This window comes from Lygodium microphyllum, chromosome 18, assembly GCF_053477565.2.
Source record: "Lygodium microphyllum isolate KBCC chromosome 18, Lygodium_microphyllum_v1.1.10, whole genome shotgun sequence".
Taxonomy (NCBI): Eukaryota; Viridiplantae; Streptophyta; class Polypodiopsida; order Schizaeales; family Lygodiaceae; genus Lygodium; species Lygodium microphyllum.
This window is the reverse complement of record NC_141152.1, coordinates 78,378,196-78,403,352: the sequence shown is the minus strand read 5'-3', so window position 1 is coordinate 78,403,352 and position 25,157 is coordinate 78,378,196. Positions and strand designations below refer to the sequence as shown.

The following is a 25,157-nucleotide window of genomic DNA, read 5'->3' as shown; positions in this document are numbered from 1 at the left end:
CAGATGGCTTAATGAAGAGAAAAAAGAATGCAAAAATATGCAATAATAAGTAGAATTTGAAATTCAAGGCTAGGAATGAAAGTTAAAAACTAAAGCACATTGCATGTCAATTAAAAATGGAAACATGGGTGGCTAAAGTTCAAGGCCCCTCTCTCGCTCTCACTCCCCTCCCCCCCCCAAACAGCTTCTATTGGAAAACCCCCCCCCCCCCAACAAAGAACCTCCCCAAACAACAAAAACAACGATCTCAAAACCCATTTCAAAGTTCTAGATGTCTCAATCTTTGGAAATGTTGTCTTGGACAAGTACAATCTCTTCAGTAATCTCTTGGTCTTCCGTTGGCCTTGATATCTGAGGTTCTTCATATAATGCAACCCAATTTGAGCATTTAACATGCATAGTCAGCTCTCAAAAACCTCAAAAGCATTTAAGATGAAAGTAGGCTTGGTATGTAGAAATCATATTCTATATGCATTTTCCTAGGATGATTCCATTGATAAAATCCACAAACATATTGCTCGGCCTTTAACGTTTTTTGTAAGATTTTCCTATTTCCTCTGATCATTCCAAGATTGAATGATGGATAAAACTTTTTGTAAGAATTTCACAGTTCCTAATAAATCTAGGGATATTCTATTCAAGTTGATAACAAAGTGTGCACAAGGCCTCTGCACTGGAGCATTTCCCTGTGCACACACACGCACGTGTGTGTGTGCATGTGTGAAGAGGGAGGGGGTTTTTAAATGATAAAAACAATCCCAAGAATCATCTCATGCAAATAAAATAAAATGTAAAAAGTGAATAGTACCCCATGTCCAACTAACTCTAAATAACTTGGAGAATTTTTTGAAACTTGAACAAGCAAACAAGCCATTACCTAAGCATATGCCCTTAGCAGCCCATGCTAAGAATGTCTGCATACTTAGTATACTAACTGATTATCTCTGGCAATCATGCACTAACACTCACTGACATGGATAGAAAGGTGAGAAGCAAGTGCATACCTGTGAATATGTGAGAGACATGCTGACCTTGTCTTTACGACCTGAGAAGATTATAGATGATACTGCTTCACTGGAGTTTGATGCGAGAGGAAGGAAAACAAATGACACAAAGAATACTGGAATGTGAATGGCAGCCGAGAATCCCTGCACAGCATCCACAAGCGGTTCTGCGAAAAGAGCCGCCATAACTGCCCCCACAGCGAGCAGCAATACTGATTTACGGATAATTTGTGTTCTATTCGGAGGCTCAATCTGCTCATAATCTGATTTTTCCTCCCTTGCAACATCTAGAAGCTTTTCTATATCCTTATCAACCTTACATAAACAGGAAAAACCCAAATTGTTATTCATTTGCCAGCTTTTCTATATCCATATCAACCTTATCATAAAAAAGCAAACCTATTCTGTTATTCAGCTGTCAACTGCAACATAAATAGGATTTTCTATAACCTTATCAGTTCATAAATGCAACATCAATACGCTTTTCTATATCCTTATCAACCTTATCATAAACAGGTAAAACCCATTATGTTATTCAGCTATCAACTGTTGATCCAATCAGTACTGTTTCGAAAAAACAAGAATTTACTTTCAACAAAGCTACACAGCTTACTTTTTTCTGTTTTTTCTCTAAAGCTGCAAGTGTAGCTATTCTGAGATCTTTTTGCAATATCGGCAAGCCATTTATAAACTCATCGATAGAAATCCCTTCTTGAGATTGATCACGATCCAAGTCTTGCATAATATGTTGCACAGTATCTTGGTCACCGGTCACAGTCAGCTGCAGCAGCATCTTTAGTTCAGTCTCGCTAATTATCCCGTCGCCATCCAAATCTACCATGCGGAAAACCCTGCATTGTAGTGTAGTTAAGGCTGAATAAAAATCTACATTTAAAAAATATCACTCCTATATTTACGATAATGAGTGGCTACCCTAGTGGTAAGCCACATGTTTAACCAGCCCACAGACCAAAGGTTCAAATCTTGCTTTTTATTTTTATTATTACTCAATAATCTTTATAACTTCAATTTGATTAGTTAAAGATTTCCCTCACTTTTCGGCAACAGGCACATTTATGTCTCCCTTCCTATCGAAAAGATTGTCCCCTATTCTTTCACTATGCCACATAAATTTTCCAAGGGCGAGTAGCCTCGCAGCCAATCTCTGTGCTCTCTGCCTCCGTAACTCCTGGATCCATGGGCTCAGCACCTGCCAAGCCACAATCAGGCAGCAATCAGCTAAAGTCTCCAATAACTTTTAACTAGGCGCTCCGCGCCTAGACTCGCGCGATTTTCACGGCAAGGGCGGGTGCTGGACACGTGGCACCCACCCCCACCTCCCCTTAACTAATAGTAAAGATACTCCAAACTCAAAAGAAAGCCTTTCTCCCAAAGAAAATAAACTCATTTTGAACGTCAAACACTCCTATGGCAGTCATATTAAGAAAATGTGTATATCTTGTGCATTCAAGCGCCTATAAATTCTTTGTATGTATTCTCGGGGTAATTTATAAGTCCCCCTGATGTAAAAATGCATTTTTGACAAAAGCATCTCTGTACGTATAGCTCTCTCTCTTAGAGTTTAATTAACCACTATGTAGAAGAATCCACCAATAGATCAAAATAATTAAAAACATATTGCCTACTCAGTTAGTAACATAAAGGCATCCCCTATGTATCAATAGATGCAAAACATGTTGCCTATTCAGTTTAGTAACATAATGCATTCGTAAAAAACTTAGTAACATGATACATTCAAAATAGAATAACTGCCCTATGCGAACATACTAGTGTGGCATGAGACTAGTTAAACTTCAAGATCAAAATGAGATAACTAGTGTGTTGTCGCAACAATTGGAAAGGACATGTTTTAGGCTTTCCATAAAGTCAAATTTAGCAAGTTTACTAGTATTGCATGATTATTGCCACGAGTAGCACAATTTTACCTAAAGCTACCTATATATAAGGACATTTCTAGGGCTTTGTGATACTAAGGTGCCTAAACTCGATGCAAATGTTTGGGGTGCCATCCCTTTTGATGAATGCAGTTGACCACATTCCATACTACAAATTTATAGCCTGAAGGCTTGGAGTTTATGGAGATGATCTCAATTGGTGCTCATATGCTTGGGAATGAGTGTTCTTGTACTAGGATATATATTTTAATATAATCATCACAATCCCCAAGCTATGAAATAAAGTATAGGTTACATATGTTGAGCGTCCTTTTGTTCATGTGAAAATTATGTTTACTTATGAGGGATAGGGAAGATTTTTTTAATGAGCCAAGATTATAAGTTGCAGACATAGAATTCTAGGTGCTTGGACTACATGGAAAGGCATGCCTTTGATGGACTTGGTAGTAACCTACTAATGCAAACACAAGGCGGACTAATGTATGTGGATGCTATGTTGAGTCCTTGTGCAGGAAAATGAATTGTATAATAACACCAGAGATAATGATAAAGGTTTTTTGACATGGAGCTAGGTAGTGTGTGTGACTTGTACTTGACATGATTTTGCTTGCACAGAAGACTTTAGCATCTTTGATGGTATCATGGCAGCTTAGATGGCGTAAACACATAGAAATGATGTCATGATAACCATAGGAACATTGATAAGAGTTCATAGTTGTAAGCTTACAGAGTCTCCATGATATGTGACTTCTCAATCTGGATGAAATAATTATGGCAACAGAATGGCAAGGACTTAGTGAAGGAGGCATGCTTAATGTATGTAATCACATATCTTCATGTTGTCAGTGATTACTTTCAATGGAGGAGAGCTAAAAAGACTTTAGATGTTGATCTAAGAGCAATTTTTTTCTGTTTACAATGTGGATCCCATGGAAGCACACCTTAAAGAGTGAAACAGTGCTATTTATTAAGCTTTAGGCTTTCAGACTGAGATCAGATTAAAACAATAATTTGCAAGATATAACTAGTTAATAAGGGGTTCATGCTTCGAGTCTTTCATTGCATAATGTTGAGCAATACGAAGTGTATACAAGTTGGGCCATCAATCAAGACCCATGTGATACAAGTAGCCGTTGATGGAACATGGTACCTATATTGTTACCTCCAAGTTGATGATTGTTAAAGACTAATGCAAAAAAACCTACCTTTCAAGTGTCATAGCATCCCTTTTCACCATATCCAACCATATACCTCGCTCGTGTTAAATAGATGATCCACCCGACCATTGACCTTGTTTGCAACATAAAGACAAGTGTCTGGTAGGCTTCCTCCCAGGTACTACATAATGGGGTTTAGAAGTGTTGGAAATGGAGGAAGAGAGATGGAGAGAGTTGGAAATGTTTTTTTTTTTTGGGGGGGGAGGGGGGGGGGGGGGGGGGGGGGGGGAGAGTGGAAGAGTATAGTGAGCTAGAGTGGGCAGCAGTCACCCACACTCAAAGATGCTTCTAGATGGATAGAATGAAAGTACAATAGGTCTTGAGTAAGTTAGAGCTATCTCTAACTCAACTAGAGTTAAACTAACTCTAAAAGTAGCAACACAACTTATTAACTTAGTTGTGTCCACACCACACACTAAAACATTGGGCATTGTCTATAATTGACCAATTCTAGCATCCCCCGCAGCCCGCAACCCCCCCCCCAATGGCCCGCCCACAATGCCAATGTGATGATGTACAAGGAGTGAATCAATCATGAAAATGTAGTAAGTTCAAGGATTTTTGAAATTCCTCAAACTTTTCATGTGATAGTGCCTTAGTGAACATATTTGCAACATCCTCCTGTGTGGGAACGTAAATCATGCTAATCGGGGGGGGGGAGAGAGTATAGTGAGCTAGAGTGGGTAGTTGCCACCCACACTCAAAGATGCAAGTTCTAGATGGATAGAATGAAAGTACAATAGGTCTTGAGTAAGTTAGAGCTATCTCTAACTCAAGTAGAGTTAAACTAACTCTAGAAGTAGCAACACAACTTATTAACTTAGTTGTGCCCACACCACACACTAAAACATTGGGCATTGTCTATAATTGACCAATTCTAGCATCCCCCGCACCCCGCAAAACCCCCCACACGTTTTCAGGTGCAATGACGATTGTGTACTTTTTTTCCCAACAACCTCCCACCTAAAGGCAATGTGCCTTAAGAGGAGAAAAGAATCAGCTAAGTCTAAGTATGTACAAAGCTGAAATACATATATCTATGCAACTCCCATCATCTATCGGCAATGAGCAAACCACTCTGCTGGAAGACCCTTCGTGAGAAGGTCTGCAGGGTTATCATCTGTATGCACTTTCACAAGCTCAATGCTTTTACTGTCAAGTACATCTCTAATGAAGTGGTACTTCACCTGTATGTGCTTTGTCTTTGCATGAAAGACAAGATTCCGTGCTAGCATGATAGCACTCTTGACTATCACAATGGAGAACAAGTAACTCTGTGATGCCAAGCTCTCCCACCAGACGTGAAAGCTATAAAGCCTCTTTGCATGCCTCAGTGGCAGCCACATACTCTGCCTCTATAGTAGACAACGTAACACACTTTTGTAGCCTGGAGATCCAAGAGACTGCTCCTCCTGTGAAAGTAAACACATACCCAGAAGTGGACTTTCTGCAGTCCGCATGACCAGCATAGTCTGCATCCGTAAAGTCAACAACAGATGCCTTCTGCTTTCCAAAGCAGATGCACATCTCCTTTGTGCCTTTGAGGTATCTCATAATACCTTTCACTGCATCCCAATGCTTCTTGTCAGGGGTTGCCATATATCTGCTAACCACTCCCACTACAAAGGCAATGTCAGGACATGTAGCAACCATAGCATACATCAAACTCCCAACAGCTGAAGCATATGGTATCTTGGCCATTTCAGCCTTCTCATCATCAGATGTAGGGTTGTCCTCTGCACTAAGTTTCACATATGGAGGCAATGGAACCCCAATTGTTTTTCCCCCCTCCATATTGAAATGCTGCAAAACTTTGGAGATATACTCCCGCTGAGATAGATAGAGTAAGCTTTTCGATCTATCTCTGAGTATTCGCATACCAAGAATGTGATTTGCATCACCAAGATCCTTCATGTCAAAGCTGCCATGAAGATGTTGCTTCAATGAATCCAAGGTATGAGTATCCCTGCCAGCAATCAGCATGTCATCAACATACAAAACCAAGATAATCAGGCTGCCATCTGCTGCCTTCTTGGTATACAAGCAGTGATCCACTTGACTTCTATGAAAGCCTTGGGACTGCATGAATGTATCAAACTTATGATACCATTCTCTTGGTGCTTGTTTCAGCCCATACAAACTCCTTTTGAGTTTACATACCATTTTTTACTTCCCTTGTTCAACAAACCCTTCAGGCTGCTGCATATATATGTCTTCATGCAGATCACCATGTAAAAACACAATTTTTACATCCATCTGTATGAGCTCCATATCCTCAACTGCAACTACGCCCAAAATGGTTCTCAATGTAGTCATCTTAACCACAGGAGAGAAAATCTCATCAAAGTCAATTCCATGCTCCTGCTTGTACCCCTTTGCAACCAATCTTGCTTTGTACTTTGGTGAGGAACCAAAAGTGACCTTCATCTTGTAAACCCATTTGCATGGAAGGGTTTTCTGCCCTTTAGGGAACTGCACAAGTCCCGAGTGCCATTTTTTTCAAGAGAATCCATCTCTAACAGGATGGCTTTATACCATTTCTTGCTGTCCTCTCTCTCCATTGCTTCCTTGAAGCAAGACGGTTCACCACAGTCTGTCAACATGACATAATCAGCCACATTAATTGCACCAGGAACAAACCTGTCAGGTTGTCTAGTAGCCCTAGACGATCTCCTAACCCAATGGTCATTGTTTGTTGGTTGTTCCTGCAATGCTGTCCTGGCATTTCAGCCTGCAAATCAGCATTAACAGCTTGTTGTCTTGGCTGTTCCTGCACATGTAATGGCTCATTTTCATGGGTAATAGCTGGCTGATCATTTCCAGCATCATTTCCTCCATTTGCAAGTTCATTTACAGCAGGTATTTGCTGCTGTATAGCAGGCACATTTTGCTGTCTAGAAGGTATTTCTTCCCTGAATACAACCCTACGGACCTCCTCAATCTTTTCGGGCTGTTTGTACATGCGATCTTTTTGGAAGATAACATCATTGCTGCGTACTACTTTCCTTTTCTCGGGATCCCACAATCTATACCCGATTTCACCTCGTCACCATATCCTAGGAAAATGCATTTACAAGACTTTGGCTCAAGTTTGCTGCGTATTTCTTTACGAATGTACACAAAAGCCTCGCAGCCAAACACTTTCAGATGAGTATATGAGGGTGGCTTGCCCGACCACGCTTCTTGGGGAACTCCCCGCCCCCCCTCCCCCCAAACCTATTTGGTGACCGATTAATTAAGTGAACAGCTGTCATTACAGCCTCTGCCCAAAAACCATGGGGTAATGCAGCATGAGACAACATCGTACAGACCTTATCCTGTATGGTCCGATTCATACGCTCTGCAACTTCATTTTGGGGAGGATTATGAGGGGCAGTGAACTCCCTCTTTATCCCTTTGCTGTCACAAAATTCTTGAAAGGCCTTGGACAAATATTCCCCACTATTGTCAGAGCGAAGACACTTAAGTGTCTTATCTATCTGATTTTCAGACAATGCCAAGAATTTTTTAAGCTTATCAAGCACTTCATCCTTGCAAAGAATGGGGTAAACCCATACTTTCCGTGTAGCATCAACAACAAAGGTGACAAAATATTTCTTTCCCCCTAAAGATAATCCTGGCATTTGACATACATCCGAATGTACTAACTCTAGAGGAGAAGATTTCAAAGAAAGAGACTTTTTATGTGACATCTGTGCATGTTTGCCATAAACGCAATGATCACAATGCTCAAAATCAGCATAACGAAGACAAGGCAAGCAACCAAAACGAGAAAACACTTTCATTCTTGTTTGACTTATGTGTCCTAACCGACCATGCCACAAAGAAACGCTTGGCTGCTCGGTCATGGTAACAACATGGTCACGCACACTAGATACATGAAGTGGATACAAAGTATCACTCTTGCAACCTCTGGCAATAATCCTAGATCCCTTACAGATCTTCCATTTTCCATCACCAAAGGCGGTATGAAAACCATCATCATCTAGCTGTCCTGTGCTAATCAAGCTCTTCTTGAGCTGAGGTACATGCCGTACATGCTGAAGTGTAAAGACAGAGCCATGCTGAAACTGTAACTGCACACTGCCAATACTTGCAATCTCACATGCATAGTTGTTCCTAAGATGGACAACACCATGTCGACCCCCTGTATAGGCGGAAAACCACTCACGATGAGGGGTGACATGAAAGGAAGCACCTGAATCAAGAATCCAGGTATGCATGTCATCATCTATATCTGCAAGTAAAGCATGTGCACCAAAGTGTGAAGAGACAAAGAGTACATCACTCCCACTATCACTGTCATGAGTGACTACATTCACCTCTTCAATTTTTACACTGCTCTTCTTAGGCTGACTGTCCTTCTCTTCTTCCTTGTTATCATCTGTCTTCTTGCCTTTTCCTTTCTCTTTCTTCCATTTATAGCAGTCACGTTTAAAGTGACCCTTCTTACCACAATGATGGCATTCAACATCTTTGCCACGCAATTTACTGCGTCCCTTGCCATTATATTTGCCCTTTTGCTATGATTTGCCCCTAGTATGCAAAGCACTAGAAGACTTACTGGATGCATTGTTCTGCCATTTTATCTCTTCCACAAGTAGAGCACTCTCTACATCAGCATACAAAAGGATTACATTAGAATTGCTCATAGCAGTCCTGAATGTATCCCAACTCTCTGGTAAAGTGCAAACAAAAAAGTAGCCTTAAATTCCTCATCAATCATGAACTTCAAGGCAACCAACTGGCTGAAAATGGAGTTAAACTCACAATCTAGTCCATATAGCATATGCAGAATCCAAACCTTCAATGTTGAAGAGCAAGGCATCAAAAATCGATAGCTCTATGGTTGAGCGTGCAAGCTCATTTAACTCATCCCAATCGTCCTAATCCATGTCCGCGAGCTTTGCTCCTTTGGTTTTGATCGGCTTTGCCTACTTCTTTTGTAACAGGATATTGTAGCACTACTTTTGCCAAACGACAAAGTTATGTGCGCCTTCAAGCTTCTTTATGTGCATCAGATTACTGTTGTCATTGCTGCCAGCCATGATTTTCAGCCCAAATGTGACCAAAAAAACCAGCAAATGAAGGCCCAAACTGTCACCCAAGTGACCAAGGTACAAACAAGTACCAATCAGCAATAAATGACCACGCAGAAGCACAGATTTCAGATCTGTAATTAAATTTTCAGGAGCACCAAACCATGTGCTACAGCATTATCCAACTGATTACAGTTGTTCCAAGGGCATGTGCATCACATTACATGAGGAATCCCAAAATTTCAGCTGCAATTTCTGTTGTACATGTACCCACAGGCATAAAATTTGACACGAACGGTCAAAAGCCCCAAATTTTTGTGCTCAAAACATCAAACACACATCTACATTTTCTCTGTCATGCATAGAACAATCTAATTTTGCCAAAATAGAGCAATTTTAGCAAAACCCCCAAATTTTACCAAGTGTTGATGTCCAAATTGCGTAGAATTCAACCTACATGTACATAAAATGACCAAATGCTGCACAAATTTTGCCCAAACTGCAAAAGCCCCAAATTGTATGGGGTCCAATGTGCATCAATGTCGAGAAATTGGATCAATTTCAGCCCAATTTGCGCATGTACATTAAAAGCCCCAAATCTCAAGGACAAAATGTCACAAATTCCTGCAATTTCTGAGACAAATTTGTTTGTCCTGCATCACATTCCTCAAATCTGGGAAAAGCCCCAAATTTTCTGGCCAAAATATGCACAAATCTGAATTTTGTGCTTATGCGCGCGAACCTTGGTTAGAAGGGAGAGGAATTTTTCAAAAAAAAATTGGGAAAAAAAGAATAGATGATGGGTCCATTGACCCATCAGTCGGGCCCTGTGAGCCCTGCTGCCAGGTTCTGTCTGTGCTGGCCGCGCTCGTCGCCCGTGCAGCCCGGCACCCTGTCCCTGTTTCGCGCGAGCCTGCCGTCGTGTCACGCAGCAGCAGCCTCCTCGTTCGTCAGCGCTGCAGTCGTCAGCTCATCTGCAGCGTCGCCTGGTGTTCGTCAGCACTGCAGCCCGTCACACGCCTGGTCCGCGCCTGCTGCAGTCGATTGCTACTCCCACTACCCACTGCCTGCACATCACGTCTACTGGAGACGCCCATCAACTGGTTACCAGTCTGCCACACTCCTCGCTGCAGCCTGGCCCTATCACTTGTGACTGGCAACATGATGCTTGCAGCTCATGCCTGTGACTCTCCTACTCGTCTTTGAGCTGTCTCGTCACCACGCTGGTCTTCTGTCTCAGCCTGACGATCATCTGCAGCACCTTACGTTCTGATACCAGTTTGTAGGGACCGGTTAGACACGGAGATCGAGACAGGCTGTCCTACGCGTAGTGAGAGACAGAGAGAGAGTGAGAGAGAGCAAAGTAGATTTACGAAAAAAAAAAGAGAGCAAAGTAGAGAGTGAACACGTTTTCAAGTACAATGACGATTGTGTACCTTTAGGTTTTTAGATAGATATATATGTGTAAGTACAAGTGCTAAGGGTGTGTTCACACCCGAGCACATTTAAAAGGCATGAGGCCTTTATTCCCAATAGGCCCACCTACAATGCCAATGTGATGATGTACAAGGAGTGAATCAACCGTGAAAATGTAGTAAGTTCAAGGATTTTTTAAATTCCTCAAACTTTTCACGTAATAGTGCCTTAGTGAATATATTTGCAACATTCTCCTATGTGGGAACGTAAATCATGCTAATCTCCCCTACATGTGATCTCTCTCTAACATAGTGATAATGTATCTCAATGCGTTTCGTATGAGCATGAAACATTTAACATTCCTCAAACTTTTCATGTGATAGTGCCTTCGTGAAAATATCTACAACATTCTCCTATGTGGAGATGTAAATCATGCTAATCTCTCCTACGTTGATCCCTTTTGTATTCCTTTGCAACATTAACATCCTCTTCCAAATCTACATTCAAAAATGTTAGTCTTTACATCCAATTGATGTACGTCCCAACTGAAATGTGCAGCCATAGTTGGATGAAGGAGCAAATGTCTCCTCATAGTCAATGCCATTTTTCTGAGCATATCCCTTCATAACCAGCCTTACTTGTATTTGTCAATAGACCCAGCCGATTTCCTTTTCTACTTGTAAACCCAACATGTGCCAATGGCCTTTTTGCCAAAAGACAAGCCATGTAGACTCATCTGCATCCAAAAAAGTACTAGGAAAGCATATGCTTCCTCATCATCAATAAGTTGGCTTGTATCAACAAAATGTGCCCCCTACATTTCTAATATATGAACATAAACGTTAAGGCAAAGGAGCATCCATAAGACTCTCTCTTTAAGAGTATGTAACAGCCATCTAGGGACTGCTTTGGCTGTACGTATAGCAGCCCTTTCTTGCACAACTGCTTCATCCACTGCCCTAGGAGAAACTAGATTAGCTAGAGGCTGATTTTGGGTAAGTGGGGCAGGTTCAACATACTGTAACGGCTACTTTTCTGCATCAAACTCAGTCCCCTGAACCAATGAATCCGATTTGGCCTTCAAGCCATACATCCAAGCATACCTAGCGCGGTCATCGATAAAGGTGACAAAATAAAAATGAGCCCAAAGAGCATCAATCCACATTCCAAGCCAATGAACAAACCCCCCTATAGACTCTCCAAGTGTGAGCGTGAAGAGGCTGCAAAGCAAATCAAGGAGTTGTTGGAGATGGGTTTCATTGAACCGAGTTCTTCCCCCTATGCATCCCCTGCCCTCTTAGTCAAAAAGAAAGATGGCTCATTTCGCATGTGTATTGACTACAGAGATTTGAACAAAATTACAGTGAAGAACCACTACCCCATCCCATGGATTGATGATTTGCTGGATGAGTTAAAAGGGGCATGCTTTTTCACTAAGATTGACTTGCGCTCTGGCTACCATCAGATTCGTATGCGGGCAGAAGATGAGGTCAAAACGGCCTTCAGGACTCATCGTGGCCTTTACCATTTTCTTGTGATGCCTTTTGGGTTGACTAACGCCCCTGCCACCTTTCAAAGCCTCATGAACAAAATCCTGCAGCCCTTTCTATTCAAGTTCGTGCTTGTCCTCTTTGATGACATCCTCATTTACAACCTCTTTGAGGAGCTTGGAAATAGATCTTTGGACATGATATTTGATTGGTCCTTAATGTTTCATCATTTTATGAAAACTGTTGCTACATATAAATGCTTGTAGACTTCTAGGCAAGTGTTTTCGTGTAAACTGAAAACCCCCAGTAATGCATCATGTAGTTAGGAATTTTTGTGTTTGATTGTTTGTGTGACTCATTGTCTTGTTGTTTTATAGCTAAATTTTTTGTGTTTGGCTAGAGTAGAAATTGTTTGTGTCATTATTTTGGATTGTTTTGAGCTAGAGAACTTAATAGTTTTGGTCAAGATTGGTATTTTTTTTATAGATTGGAGCTAGATTTTGATTGAAGTTGCTAGACATCCTAAATCAAATATATTTCCTTGCTGATATCTTTGTAGAGCACATGGATTATGGATTCATGAGCACTTCACATTGCACTTTTCTAATGCACTACACTCATGCATCATCTCCTAATTTTCTCAAATACTTCCATGCCATGGGTTGGGTTGATGCACTTATTGCACCATCGTTGAGCACTAGCCTGGCATGATACATGTTGTAGCTATATGTAGTAAATCTTAGATACACGCATAAGCTGTAATTTCGGAACAGCATGTACTACACCATCCTTAAAAGTAAACCTATGCATTTTGCCAAGAAATGCAACCCTTGCAAGAATGGGGAGGTAGAGTATCCAAAGTAGGCAAAGCATCAACCATCTAACACCTTTGAAGAGTCATGAGAATGCCAAAACTCATATGCCCATATCTAGTGTGCCATAACTCCACATTTTTTATTGCAAGAGTGTGTATCAACTTAACATGCACTATTGATTTTCTTCACATGATCATCCAAAAGAAAGAGAGCTTTGTACAAAGTGCTAGAAAGCCACAATGCATATAATCATGCTCTCTATCACTAACAATGCATTTGTCATCCTTAAAGATGATATGAAATCCACTTCTATCAAAAGCAGACACTAAAAGCAAGTTCTTCTTAATTCCAAGCTTATACAAAACATCTAAAAGACTGAAAGTTGAAACATATACCATTTGCTGCTGCTAGAATCAGAACATCACCAATAAAACAAACTACATGAGAAGTGTTGTTAATCTAAGATACCTTCTTGTTAGAAGGGGCTAGATGCATAGAAGAGAACAAACATTTCCTAGAAGTGATATGGCATGATACACCACTCTCAAAATACCAAGTATTATAAGTTTCTCTTGCATTAAAGTTTGACCCACTCATAGAAGAATCACAACCACATGTAAGAAGAGCATAATCCTACTCCATGAAGTTGGCTAAAGCATCAATTATGTAAGTGGCTGATGTTTCTTGAACAACCATACCGGAGTCCATTTTCTTCTCTTTTGCAAGCCTTTTTGTGCATTCTTCAATATAATGGCCCGGCTTTTTGTAATATTAGCATTTTTTCCTTCTTCGTAGACTTATATGCATCATTGTTGCCCTCATTTGAAGCATACTAATCTCCCTTGCATGTGATCTCTCTCTGGCATATTGATACTAGGGTATGCACTAATTAATTAATTAATGTCAGTCTAAGAGTCAACAAAGGTTGGGGACCACTCCAGGTTACAAATGGTCTAGCCAATTTAATTATGGATGGGTACATTTAATTTTGGGTAAGGTCAAAAGGCTAAAATTAATTTTCAAGGTTATTTAATTCTTAAAATTAATTTAATGGCTAGATAATGCTAAAAAATGGGTTTAAAAGGTTGCCACGTTTTTGGGGGCTAGGTCTCAATCATTGAGTCAGTTTACTACTTGGGGAAGAGAGAGGGAGGGAGCTGTTGGTCCATTTTCTGATCAAATAACAGCAATTTGCTGCATAAGATAGCTATATAGAGATCTCAACAAGGAGGGGACAACAGGGAGACACCTTCCAGGGACTAACAATAGCATTGTTGATCAGGTGACAGCATTTTGGAGGTGTCTAATAGTAGGTGACTGCATGAAATGCAGGTTGGAGCAAGTAGCAAGGATTCCTTTTGAGCTTATCAATGGTCCACAACGTATGTAGAGAATGTACACAAAGTGGAAAAAACAAACAGCAATCTTCATTTCTAATGGCTATAGTTGCCTTGCACCACCAGTTTCCAAAAGTGATGATAATGATGAATCATACCAACAAGCACCAACCCTTCAACAACAAAGAACCTTAGAAGGTCCCTGTCACGTTACATTCCTAGACGTATCCTCAAAAGATGAGTCCATAAGAAGTAAGCATCCCACAATCCAAAGAGAATTTAGGGCTTTCTCGCGAAATGCACAATTTACCTTAATAACCTTGGACAATATGTCAGAGTGCAGCGATGCGGAAGCGTAAGACTTAAAGAGAGAAAACACACAGAGAAGAAAGAGAAAGAGACAGTGGAAGATGAAGATCTGCTGTATAAGTGTGCTGTATACAAAGATATGCAAATATATACACGGGCGCAGTGCGCTAGACTGCGTGTCTCCACCTCGACGATGCAACCTGCTGTTCACCTCGAAGTCCGCTGCAGTCTGCACGATCTCCTGCCTGAAATCTGCGAACAGAGACGGAATTTGCACGTATCTCCAGCCTAGAACCTGCGTACAGAAGTGGCTGAAGACTGCTGAAAACTCGGCTATAAATAGCCAGAAAACTAGGCGCCAAAATATGCAGGTCTTAATGCAGCCAACTGTCCTGAATCAGGTCGGACTGCTACGTGGCAATCTGACTGGGCAGTCCGACTGGCTGCCGACAGCCAGGATCTGATCGCTAACACCCCCTCTCAGAGCCTGGGCGGGGCAGAAGCCTGAAGGATCTGGCATGTCTCCGAAGTAGAGCCTGGGAGGGCCTTCATAAACAAATCCGCAAGATTATCCTCCATCTTGCAGTACTCCACAGCTATGGTCCCATCCAGAAGCTTCTCTCTGATGAAGTGGTATTGGATTTCGATGTGCTTTGTCCGGGCATGGAAAACAGGATTCCTTGCCAAGGCAATGCAACTCTCATTGTCGCATTGCAGCAAAGTAGGAGGAGTTTGGGGGCAGTCAAGCTCCTCCAACAATCTCCGAAGCCACACAGCCTCACATGTGGTGGAAGACGCGGCCCGATACTCCGCCTCAGTAGACGAAAGGGCTACCGTGGGCTGCTTCTTGCTACTCCATGAGATAACACCAGCACCCAAGGTAAAACAGTAACTTGTTGTAGACCGCCTGTGGTCCACATCACCAGCCCAATCTGAGTCACTTCAACCTGCAAGTACAAGATCTGAACCACCTGTGCCTGCTGGATAATGAATCCCTAAATCAGATGTCCCCCTCAAATACCGAAGTATCCTCTGGGCAGCCTGCCAATGCACCATCTGAGGTTCACTCATAAACCCCGCCAAGAGACCAACAACAAAACAAAGATCAACACAAGTGTTGAGAAGCCAAATCAATGATCCAATCAACTGACGATAGCGGGAAGCATCCGCCATGGGAGAAGCTGAATGGGAAGTGGCCTTCCAGTTCGGATCCATAGGAGTAGAAATGGTCCGACAATCCTCCATCGCAAACAAAACCAAGAGCTCCTGTACATATCTCTGCTAAGAGATGAAAATCCCCCTCTGAGACTGATAAATCTCATGGCCCAAGAAGAAATGGAGTAGACCCAAATCCGTCATCTCGAACGTCTGATGTAAAGCTGCCTTCATCTCTGTGACCTTCTGTGCATGATCACCTGTGACAATCAAATCATCAACATACAACACAAAAAGCACACAACCAGCCTCGGAAGTGTGGATATAAAGCTGCGGATCGGCCTTGGAACGCCGATATCCCAACTGTGACTGAAGGAACGAATCAATCTTCTCGTTCCATGCACGCGGAGCCTGCTTGAGGCCATACAAGGCCTTCTTCAACCTGTAGACTTTCCCATCTGAAGATCCAAAGCCAGAAGGCTGCTCTACATAGATCTCCTCCTTCAAATCACCATTGAGGAAGGCCGACTTCACATCCAACTGGTAGACAGGCCAGCCAAGGCAAGAACAGCTCGAATAGTCGCCATACGAGCAGTGGGGGCAAAAGTATCATGCCGGTTGCATTAACTGTCCTAAATCACGTCGGAATGCTACGTGGCAGTCCAACTGAGCAATCCGACTGGCTGCCGACAAGCCAGGATCTGATCACTAACACAATAGACATCCGGTTGGTCCCAAAATTGGTGCACCTTTGGTTATTAATTTATGTAATTAAGTGCTTGATCAGGTTTTACCATCCTATCCGAAGAGGAAGGCTAGATCATGGTTCCATTTCTGGGATACTACACAATCCCTAGATTTGGTGGACCTGAGGCACCTGCTTGCAAGCCAAAGCTTTGTGCTAGTGCTAATTTTTTCTCTCAGCTAAGAAATTACAGCAATATGTCTTCATACAGTGAGATGCAATCAAGTAGTAATGATGTCTCTTAGTATAGATGCTCACATGGGGAAGACAAAAATGTAATGCCTAATCTTGGACAAGGCTCAAACCATGGACAACAAACTGAAAATGTTGTTGGGCAAGATGCATGGCCTTCAAGGCTTAATGAGGTTGATGACTACCAAAGTGAAGAGAAATTTAATGACTATTTCAAGAATCAAATGAGGACAACAATAAATCTCTTTGCTAAATTGGCAAAGGTTCCTCAATTCACCCCATTTTTGAATACTCCAAAGAAGAACAGCAAAGGCAAGAAAAAGAAGTCATCTTCTACACCTTTGGGATAGCAAGGTGCATCGAAGATAATGAAAAAGTCTTCACTTGAATCTCCCAAAGCTGCTAATGAAGCAAAACAATTGGTATCTATGGTGCAAGGAATGTGAATGCAAGGCCATCATGGAAGTGCCTATCTAATGGATTTTGGACAACCAAGCATGCATGTTATGATAGGGCAGACAAGATACTTTGGTGGTAGCATGATTTTTCCAAGAATGTATGGCACAAATCCCTATGGTATGCAGCAGCCAATGCATGGTGTGCAAGGCCCAATGTATTTTGGTATGGCTAGAAATATGGAAAACCCTATGTATGGGAGAAACATTGGCTTGATGCCTGGGACACAAAGTAGCATGTTTGGTAATGCATCTGCACCCCCGAATGCTTATGGGGCTCAAGGAGTGAGTGTTGGTCATGCAAATGCTCCGTTCGGTGTTGGATTTAATGTAAATTCAGCGAATGCACCCTTTTTGCAGCAGCCAATGTATGACAACTTGACACCCAAAGGGGCAGCAAAAGACCATGATGAGGATGGAAAAGCAATGAAGTTTGAGTCTTTCAATGGTGCACAAGATAGACTGAAAGCTTTGACTTTCATTCAACAATTTGATGCAACCTATTCAGAGGGAAACTTTATGGAGCCCTCGAAGATTCAAAAGACAACCACTTTTTTTTAAGGGAAATGCATTGTAGTTGTGGTCCAATCTTTTGATGCAAGGTAGAGCATTGTCAACGTGGGTACAATTCAAGTAAATGTTTGCATCGAATTGGTTGATAAGTACCTTTGAGGTGGACATCATGATAACTTGGAATAAGTTGGATGCTAAGGAATGTAAGAATTTGGAGCAATATAATAAGCTTTGGGATGCATTGTTGCCTATTACTTCTTGTCGCCACGTACCCCTTCATGAATAAGTGAAAAAAATATGTTTATGGCTGCCTAAAGAAATCAAGGATTTTTGCATTAAATCCTTTGTCTCTAGCATGTCTCAACTCATAGGGACTGCTGCTACAGTAGATGCTTTGTTGCATGGAAAGGATTCGAACTTCCTAGAGAGTAGTGATAAGCCAAATAAAAAGTTGTTTAAGGCTCAGAAAAGGGGTAGATCTGAAAATTAGCTTGAAAAAAGGCCAAAACAGCAAGGAAAGGAATCGAAAACATTGGCGCACCGTAGGGAATCGATGGCTACAAATAAATGCTTCGTTTGTGAACACAGGGATCACATTGCAAGAGACTGTCCCAATAGCCAACAAGCTAGAAAATCAAATAATTAGGGAGATCTTAAGGGAAACAATCCCAAAACATTAATGGGATGGGTGTCTAATGTTGTTAGTGATTAGCCCAATGATGATGCTACTGAGTTATGCAGAGCATGGAAAAAAATTAGGGATCAGCATGCATTGAGTTTCTTTGATAATGGTGCACGAGCCAACTTCAACTCTGTAGACATGGCAACCCATCTAGGCATCAGAGAGGATAAGATGGGACCCATGAGGGAAGTTGGAATGGCATGTAAAGGCCATACAAATCCCGTCACACCACTCATTGGAAAGCTTAAGTTGCCTATAAAGAAATATGTGGACAGCGAATAGTTCTTTATTGCTCCACTTGAGGGTTGTGATGTATTGCTTGGTATGCTATGGTGTCACCATATGCATGCAGTGATTGATTCACGTGTAAAAGAGATCACTATTCAACATAAGGAAAAAACACTTACACTTGATGTAAAACTAAAAGGGAAATTTGTCCCTGTTGTATCTGCAGCTGCCGTTTCTAAAGTAATGAAAAATCATCTTTCAAAATACTTGGTTTTTGCTAAGGATAAAGATGATAGTGAGAATGTTGGAAATATGTCTAGGTTAGAGAAAGATTGCATGTAATTTCTAAAAATGTATGCACATTGCTTCTCTCAGTCACTTCCAAGGCAACTACCGCCTAAATGTCCTGAAGATCATGGCATAGATCTTATTCCTGGAATTATCCCACCTTATAAGCCCTTATAGAGTTAGTGCAGGCCAATAGAGGACATTATGAGTCAAGAGAAAGGAGCTATTAGAAAAAGGGTTGATCTAGCCCAGCTCATCTCCTTTTTGTTCTCCAATGCTTTTGGTGCAAAAAAAGGATGGTTTGCATTGAGTATCGTGCTCTCAACAAGATCACGATAAAGAATCACTTTCTAATTCCTCAAATCAATGATGTTATGGATAGATTGCAAGGGGCAATCATATTCAGCCGTATAGATTTGAAAAGTGGGCATCATCAGATACGCATTAGACTAGAGAATGTGCCTAAGATAGCCTCAGAACATCTTTTGGGCTACATGGGTTTCTTGTCATGCCTGTTGGGCTTACAAATACTCCTACCACTTTTAGTCAGATGACGTATCGCATCTTCAAGCCACAGAGGATTTTTGGACACTTTCTTCGATGACATGATTGTCTATTCAAAGAATGAAACAGAGAATAGAAGACACTTGGACATTATGTTCAATAAACTGTGGAAGTATAGACTCGTTATCAATGACAAGAAAAGTGAATTCTTTTTGCATGAAATCCAACTTTTGTAACATATTGTATCGGCTGATGGTATTCACATAGACCCTGAGGCAATACGATCATTACAACCTTTGAGAAATGTACATGAGATCCACAGCTTCTTGGGTTTATGTTCTTACTACCGGAAGGATGTATGGGGTTTGCTGAAATTGCATTGCATGCCTTGTAGAAGAAGGAAGTGCCATTTAAATGGACAACAATGGAAATTTCAGCATTTGAAAAGTTGAAGGATAAGATGACTTCGGATCCTGTGCTTGTGTTGCGTGATCTATGGAAGTCATTTGTGGTTCAATGTGATGCTTGTGGTAATAGCATTGGAGTTACTCTTATGTGCACTGTTACACAAGCCACAAATTTCAACCATCAACATGGTTTATCACACTGAGTTGGATGCCATGAAAAAGCAATATGTTGTTGATTCAAACTTTGCTAATGTTTATGATCAATTGTGCAATTGCCAAAGACATAGACATTTTGTACTAAGAGATGGATTTCTAATGATGCATGGATGAATGTGTGTCACGAAGTTGTTGAGGCCTAGAGTTATCACTGAAAGTCATGCTTCTCCATATGCAGGACAGAGGTTTTGATGCCAAAGTCAAGGCAGTGGAACATCTCTTTTATTGGCCAGCTTTGAGGCATGATGTACAATAGTTTGTCAAGACATGCATCGTATATCAAAAGATAAAGCATGATAGGCAAAAGATACGGACCTTGTTGCAGTCTTTGCCTATTCCAAATAGACCTTGGTAGAACATTGCAATTGACTCTATTTTTTAGCTTCCTAGGACACCGACAAGGAATGATGGGATATGAACTATCATTTGCAAGTTTAGTAAACAAGCCCATTTCATTCCAGTGAGGAAGAAAGTAAAGACTGATCATATAGCACAATTGTTTTTGCAGCATATCTTTAAGTATCATGGTATGCTAGCCTCGATCGTCAGTGATTGAGACCCTCAGATAACCAATTTATTTTGGAAGGGGTTCTTTGAGAAAATGGGTACCACACTAAAATTCTCATCATCCTTCCATCCGTAGACAAATGGTCAGTTTGAGAAAGCAAATTCCAAAGTGTTAGATCTTTTGAGGTTCTATGTCTCAGACCACAAGACATGGTGGGAGTAGTATTTGCCCTTAGTTGAGTTTGCTTACAACAAAACATTGCATAGTTCCAATGGCAAAGCTCCACTTGAGGTGGTTGAGGGTAACAAGAAGATACTACCTATCTTGTAGACTGAGAATAAGATATTTGAGGCTGATCATTATGTGGAAAACTTGGATGCAGCTTACGCAAAGATAAAGTGTGCACTTCAGAGATCACAAGAGAAGCAAAAGAAGACAGTTGATCGCCAGAGACGTACTTTACAATTTGCAGAGGGCGATTATATACTGCTGCATTTTGAAAAGGCAAGGCTGAAAAAGATAAAAGGAAGAGAGGGATTGTATCCGAAGTTTAGTATAAGATACTATGGGCCCTTCCAGGTATTAGAAAAGATCAACAATGTGGCATATCGGCTGAAATTACCTCCACAATAGCGGATCCATAATGCCTTTCATGTCAATTTGTTGCAGTCTTTTTATGGTAATGTGCCAAAAGATATGTTACTGAAATTCAACCTGAGGTTGAGGAGCTAGATAAGGCCTGTCATGAGGATGTGAGATTTTAAGATAATTTAATCTTGCCAATAACATTTGAAATTTTAAGATGATTTAATCTTACTAATAACATTTGATTAAGTTATTAATCAAATATGCAAGGTTGTTTAGCACATGTGATGCACAATGGCAGTTATTTCACAGTAACAAGCCAAGAACCCCGCGGATACAGTGGGTGTCAAAGGAAAAAGTTGTGATACGGTATACCAGCGGGGTTTTGGTGGTTAGTTGGCATCAGATTTGACCCTAGGATAGTTGTTCAATCAATAACTGTCAGTGGTGACACTAAAGACTAGCATTAATTAATTAATTAATGCCAATCTAAAGGTCAACAAAGGTTGGGGACCACTCTAGTTGCAAATGACCTAGCCAATTTAATTATGGCTAGGTACATTTAATTTTAAGCAAGGTCAGAAGGGCTGAAATTACTTTTTTGAAAATTAATTTAATGGCCTAATAATGTTGGAAAATGGATTTAAAAGGCTGCTACTTGGCAAACATGCCCATACAAGATTGAAAAACGTTTTTGAAAACTGAGTCTCTAAAAACAGTCTTTCTTCCATGGATAGGTGGTAATTCCCTAATTACAACATTAGTTACAAGAGCAACATTTATTTCAAAACTACGAAATGCAAATTAACTCACAACCTTAGACAATGGACACCCTATTGGCCCCAAAATTGGTGCCCCTTTCGGTATTTCTTTAACTTAATTGAAGAAGAAGTTGATGTACAATGGGATTTTCCCAATAACTTTCGGTATTCCAACTCCCCTTGTTGTCCAAAATGACCAACAACTCTTCAATCTCATTTGCCCCTTGATTCGGGCAGCCAATTGGCCTTCATCCACTTTGATGGAGATGGAAAATTCCCCAAATTCATTGATTTGCTGATCCCTCCACTTGAATTTGACTTAAAACAGCTTGCTTCCCAAGGCTGTTACTAAACCCTAATTTCTGCAACAGATTAGGGTTTACACTAAAGAAATCTGAAATTTCTCAAGCTCTGGTGATCTCAATGCTATAATCTTCGAAGCAGGGCTGTAGAAAAACTGGGAGATGAGAGAGAATACTGAGGTCACGAAGAACTGAAGAAAATCAATCATTTACTACTATTGCATTGTCTCAATAGCCCGTAGATGCTATCGTCTATTGTTGGAAACCCTTCCTACTGTCGCCTGCAATAAATGTTGCCGCCAGCAGCCCAAATACTATTGCCAAAAATTTGTGGGGGTCCCCAGAAGCTATCTTCTGCAATAAATGCTGCCGTCAACAACCCAAATGTTGTTGCCTGCAATTTGGGGGTCCCTAGGAGCTATCGCCTACAGCCAATCTACTCTTTCCTACTGAAAATGAAGGAAAAATAGTCCCAATCAGCTCCAACAACTCCCCACAATTAACAACAACCGAATGGTCACGTGTTTCCTCTTCTTCAGCCTCCCATCAGCCTTTATGGGATGGTTTACCAAATGGCAATCTTTCCAAATGGTTTTTCCAAAATTATCCATAATTAAATATTAATTATCTGTCTTAAATACTGAAAATTAATCTAATTATTGTTTCGGTGGCCAAAAAAATAATCTTACTAGCCAATAATTAGATTGGCTAGGCAACTTCCATTCCCAAAGTGTCTCTATGCCATCTTTGACCATTAGATTGGTGTTAGGTACCATTAAACGTCACTTCTCTAGTGTCACCAGCTGACACTTATGGCCAAATGAATGACCTAGACCAACAACTAACACCAAATACCACCAAGTATATGTGCAGCATAACTTCTAGCGACTTTTTCCTTTGACATCCTGTGATTTCCTCAAGTCTCGGGCTCGTAAATTTACTCTAACCCCAGTTATACCTCACATGTACAACATTTACTTAACCATGTGATTAAAAATTAATCCACATGTTAAGTGAGGTTTCAAAAGTACATGCCCTCATGACAGCCCTCCCCCTTAAAATCCTTACAATCATCCTCAATTACACTGCCAAATGTATCAAAAGCAAAATAGTGGACTAGAACTTCCACAAGGCATCATAGTTAACACAACATTGCGCAGTGCTACTCAACCATTCCATATGCCCAACACATGCTGAAAATTACTAGCCAACATAACATAACATAAGACTCACAAAGAAGCTCAAAAACATTGCCAGATTATCATGTGACATGTCTATTTCTCGTGAGCTCGACTCATCTAGCAAAACCAAACCATAGCATAGCACAAACCATGGCTAAAACATCAATGGCATCATAACATATGGTGTTGTCCACAAAACTAGCTGAATACCATTGATTATCAATGATCATAACTGAAAACCAGGATTTGTTAATCAGTCCCCAATGATCATTAATCAATGCAAATGTACAGTTTCAAAGCTCCAGTAAATCATACCCATCTGCATACCAAACATAGTGACTAGTACATTGAATAGTGATCTCCTGGCAAACATACAATCAGCTACAGTACCCTGAATGTATGCTGAATACATCCGAGATCCACTACATCTAAAGTTGTCTATCACTGAGGAGCAAAGGTCCTAGCTCCCTCACGAGCATCAGGTAATACTCTGGACCCCTGCTCTGTTGAGCCTGATTGAGCTCCGCTCTAACTAGAAAACATCAAGGTAAAGCTGCAACAACTGAGGACGATCTGCCAAGTCATCCTCCATCCATTTGACATCCATTGGTGAATAATTGTGAAACTTCACCAAGTACCTTCTAGAAACCTTACCCCTACCCTTCATCTTTTTCAGCCATATCTTTTCAAAACGCACCAATACATAATCACCCTCTACAAAGTGCAAATCACGCCTATGACAATCAACTGCCCTCTTTTACTTATCTTGAGATCTTTGAAACACATACTCAACCTTCTAATAAGCTGCATTCACGCTTTCCACATAGCGATCAGCCTAAAAAATCTTATCTTTTGTGTGCAAAATAGGGGGTACTTTCTTACCACCTTCTACCACTTCAAACGAAGCCTTATCAATGGAACTATGCACCGTGTTGTTATATGCAAACTCAACCAATGGCAAATACGGTTCCCACTGCGCTTTGTCATCTGATACATAGCACTTCAAAAGATCTAACACTGAGGAATTAGCCTACTCAGACCAACCATCAGTTTGTGGATGGAAAGATGAAGAGAACTTCAATGTTATGCCCATGTTCTCAAACAATCCTGTCCAAAACAAACTTGTCATCCATTGGTCACGATCATTAATGATCGACTCTGGCATACCATGATACTTAAACACATGTTGCATAAAAAGACATGCCATATGATCAGCCTTGATCTTTTTTCTCATGGGAATGAAGTGGGCTTGCTTACTAAGCTTGCATATGATAGTCCATATCCCATCATTCCCTGTAGGTGTGTGTGGAAGCTCAAAGATAAAATCCATAGCAATGCTTTGCCAAGGCCTATCAAGAATAGGCAAGGGCTGCAATAAACTCGGCATCTTTTGCCTATCATACTCAACTTTCTAGCGTACTATGCATGTCTTGACAAACTACTCAACATCATACCTCAAAGCTGGCCAATAAAAGAAATGTTCAACTATCTTAATTGTGGCATTAATACCTCTACCACCCGCTTAAGAAGAAGCATGACTCTCTGTCACCAAGTGGTGATACTTTTTGCAATTGCTTTCCTTATTTACTTATATAAATATTTTATTTTTCATTTCTTTAGTTGTTGTTGCTTTTTACCCCCAGAGTTCTCTTGGATTAAGCCGGGATCTTTGCATGGCCAGAAAAGGTAGTCACTGGGACAAATTGGACTAATGGTTTGTCTGAGCCTTGGGACTAGTTCCATATTGAACAGGCACTGAAGAATAGAATGCCAGTGGTTTGGGATTGTGTGCTTAGCCACTGGAGATGGTGCAGGACAATGAGCCTAGCCAAGACAGAAGATGCACATGTGAGAATGCTCACGGAATAAACATCACCATAACTGAGACACAT

General features: G+C 40.9%; 1 protein-coding gene across 1 annotated transcript in view; it reads right to left on the bottom strand.

Annotated features, from left to right (window-relative positions):
• Positions 1-219: 219 nt before the first annotated feature.
• LOC148021052 (sodium/calcium exchanger NCL2-like) overlaps positions 220-25,157 on the bottom strand; it is a 96,993-nt gene continuing 72,055 nt past the window's right edge. Inside the window, exons 5-8 of the mRNA XM_087698897.1 lie at positions 2,060-2,214; positions 1,618-1,855; positions 1,005-1,319; positions 220-351 (exon numbers count right to left, since the gene is read on the bottom strand). Of these exons, the coding sequence (XP_087555023.1) occupies positions 277-351; positions 1,005-1,319; positions 1,618-1,855; positions 2,060-2,214 (783 nt within the window). The 3' untranslated portion in view covers positions 220-276. The remainder of the gene's footprint in view (positions 352-1,004; positions 1,320-1,617; positions 1,856-2,059; positions 2,215-25,157) is intronic.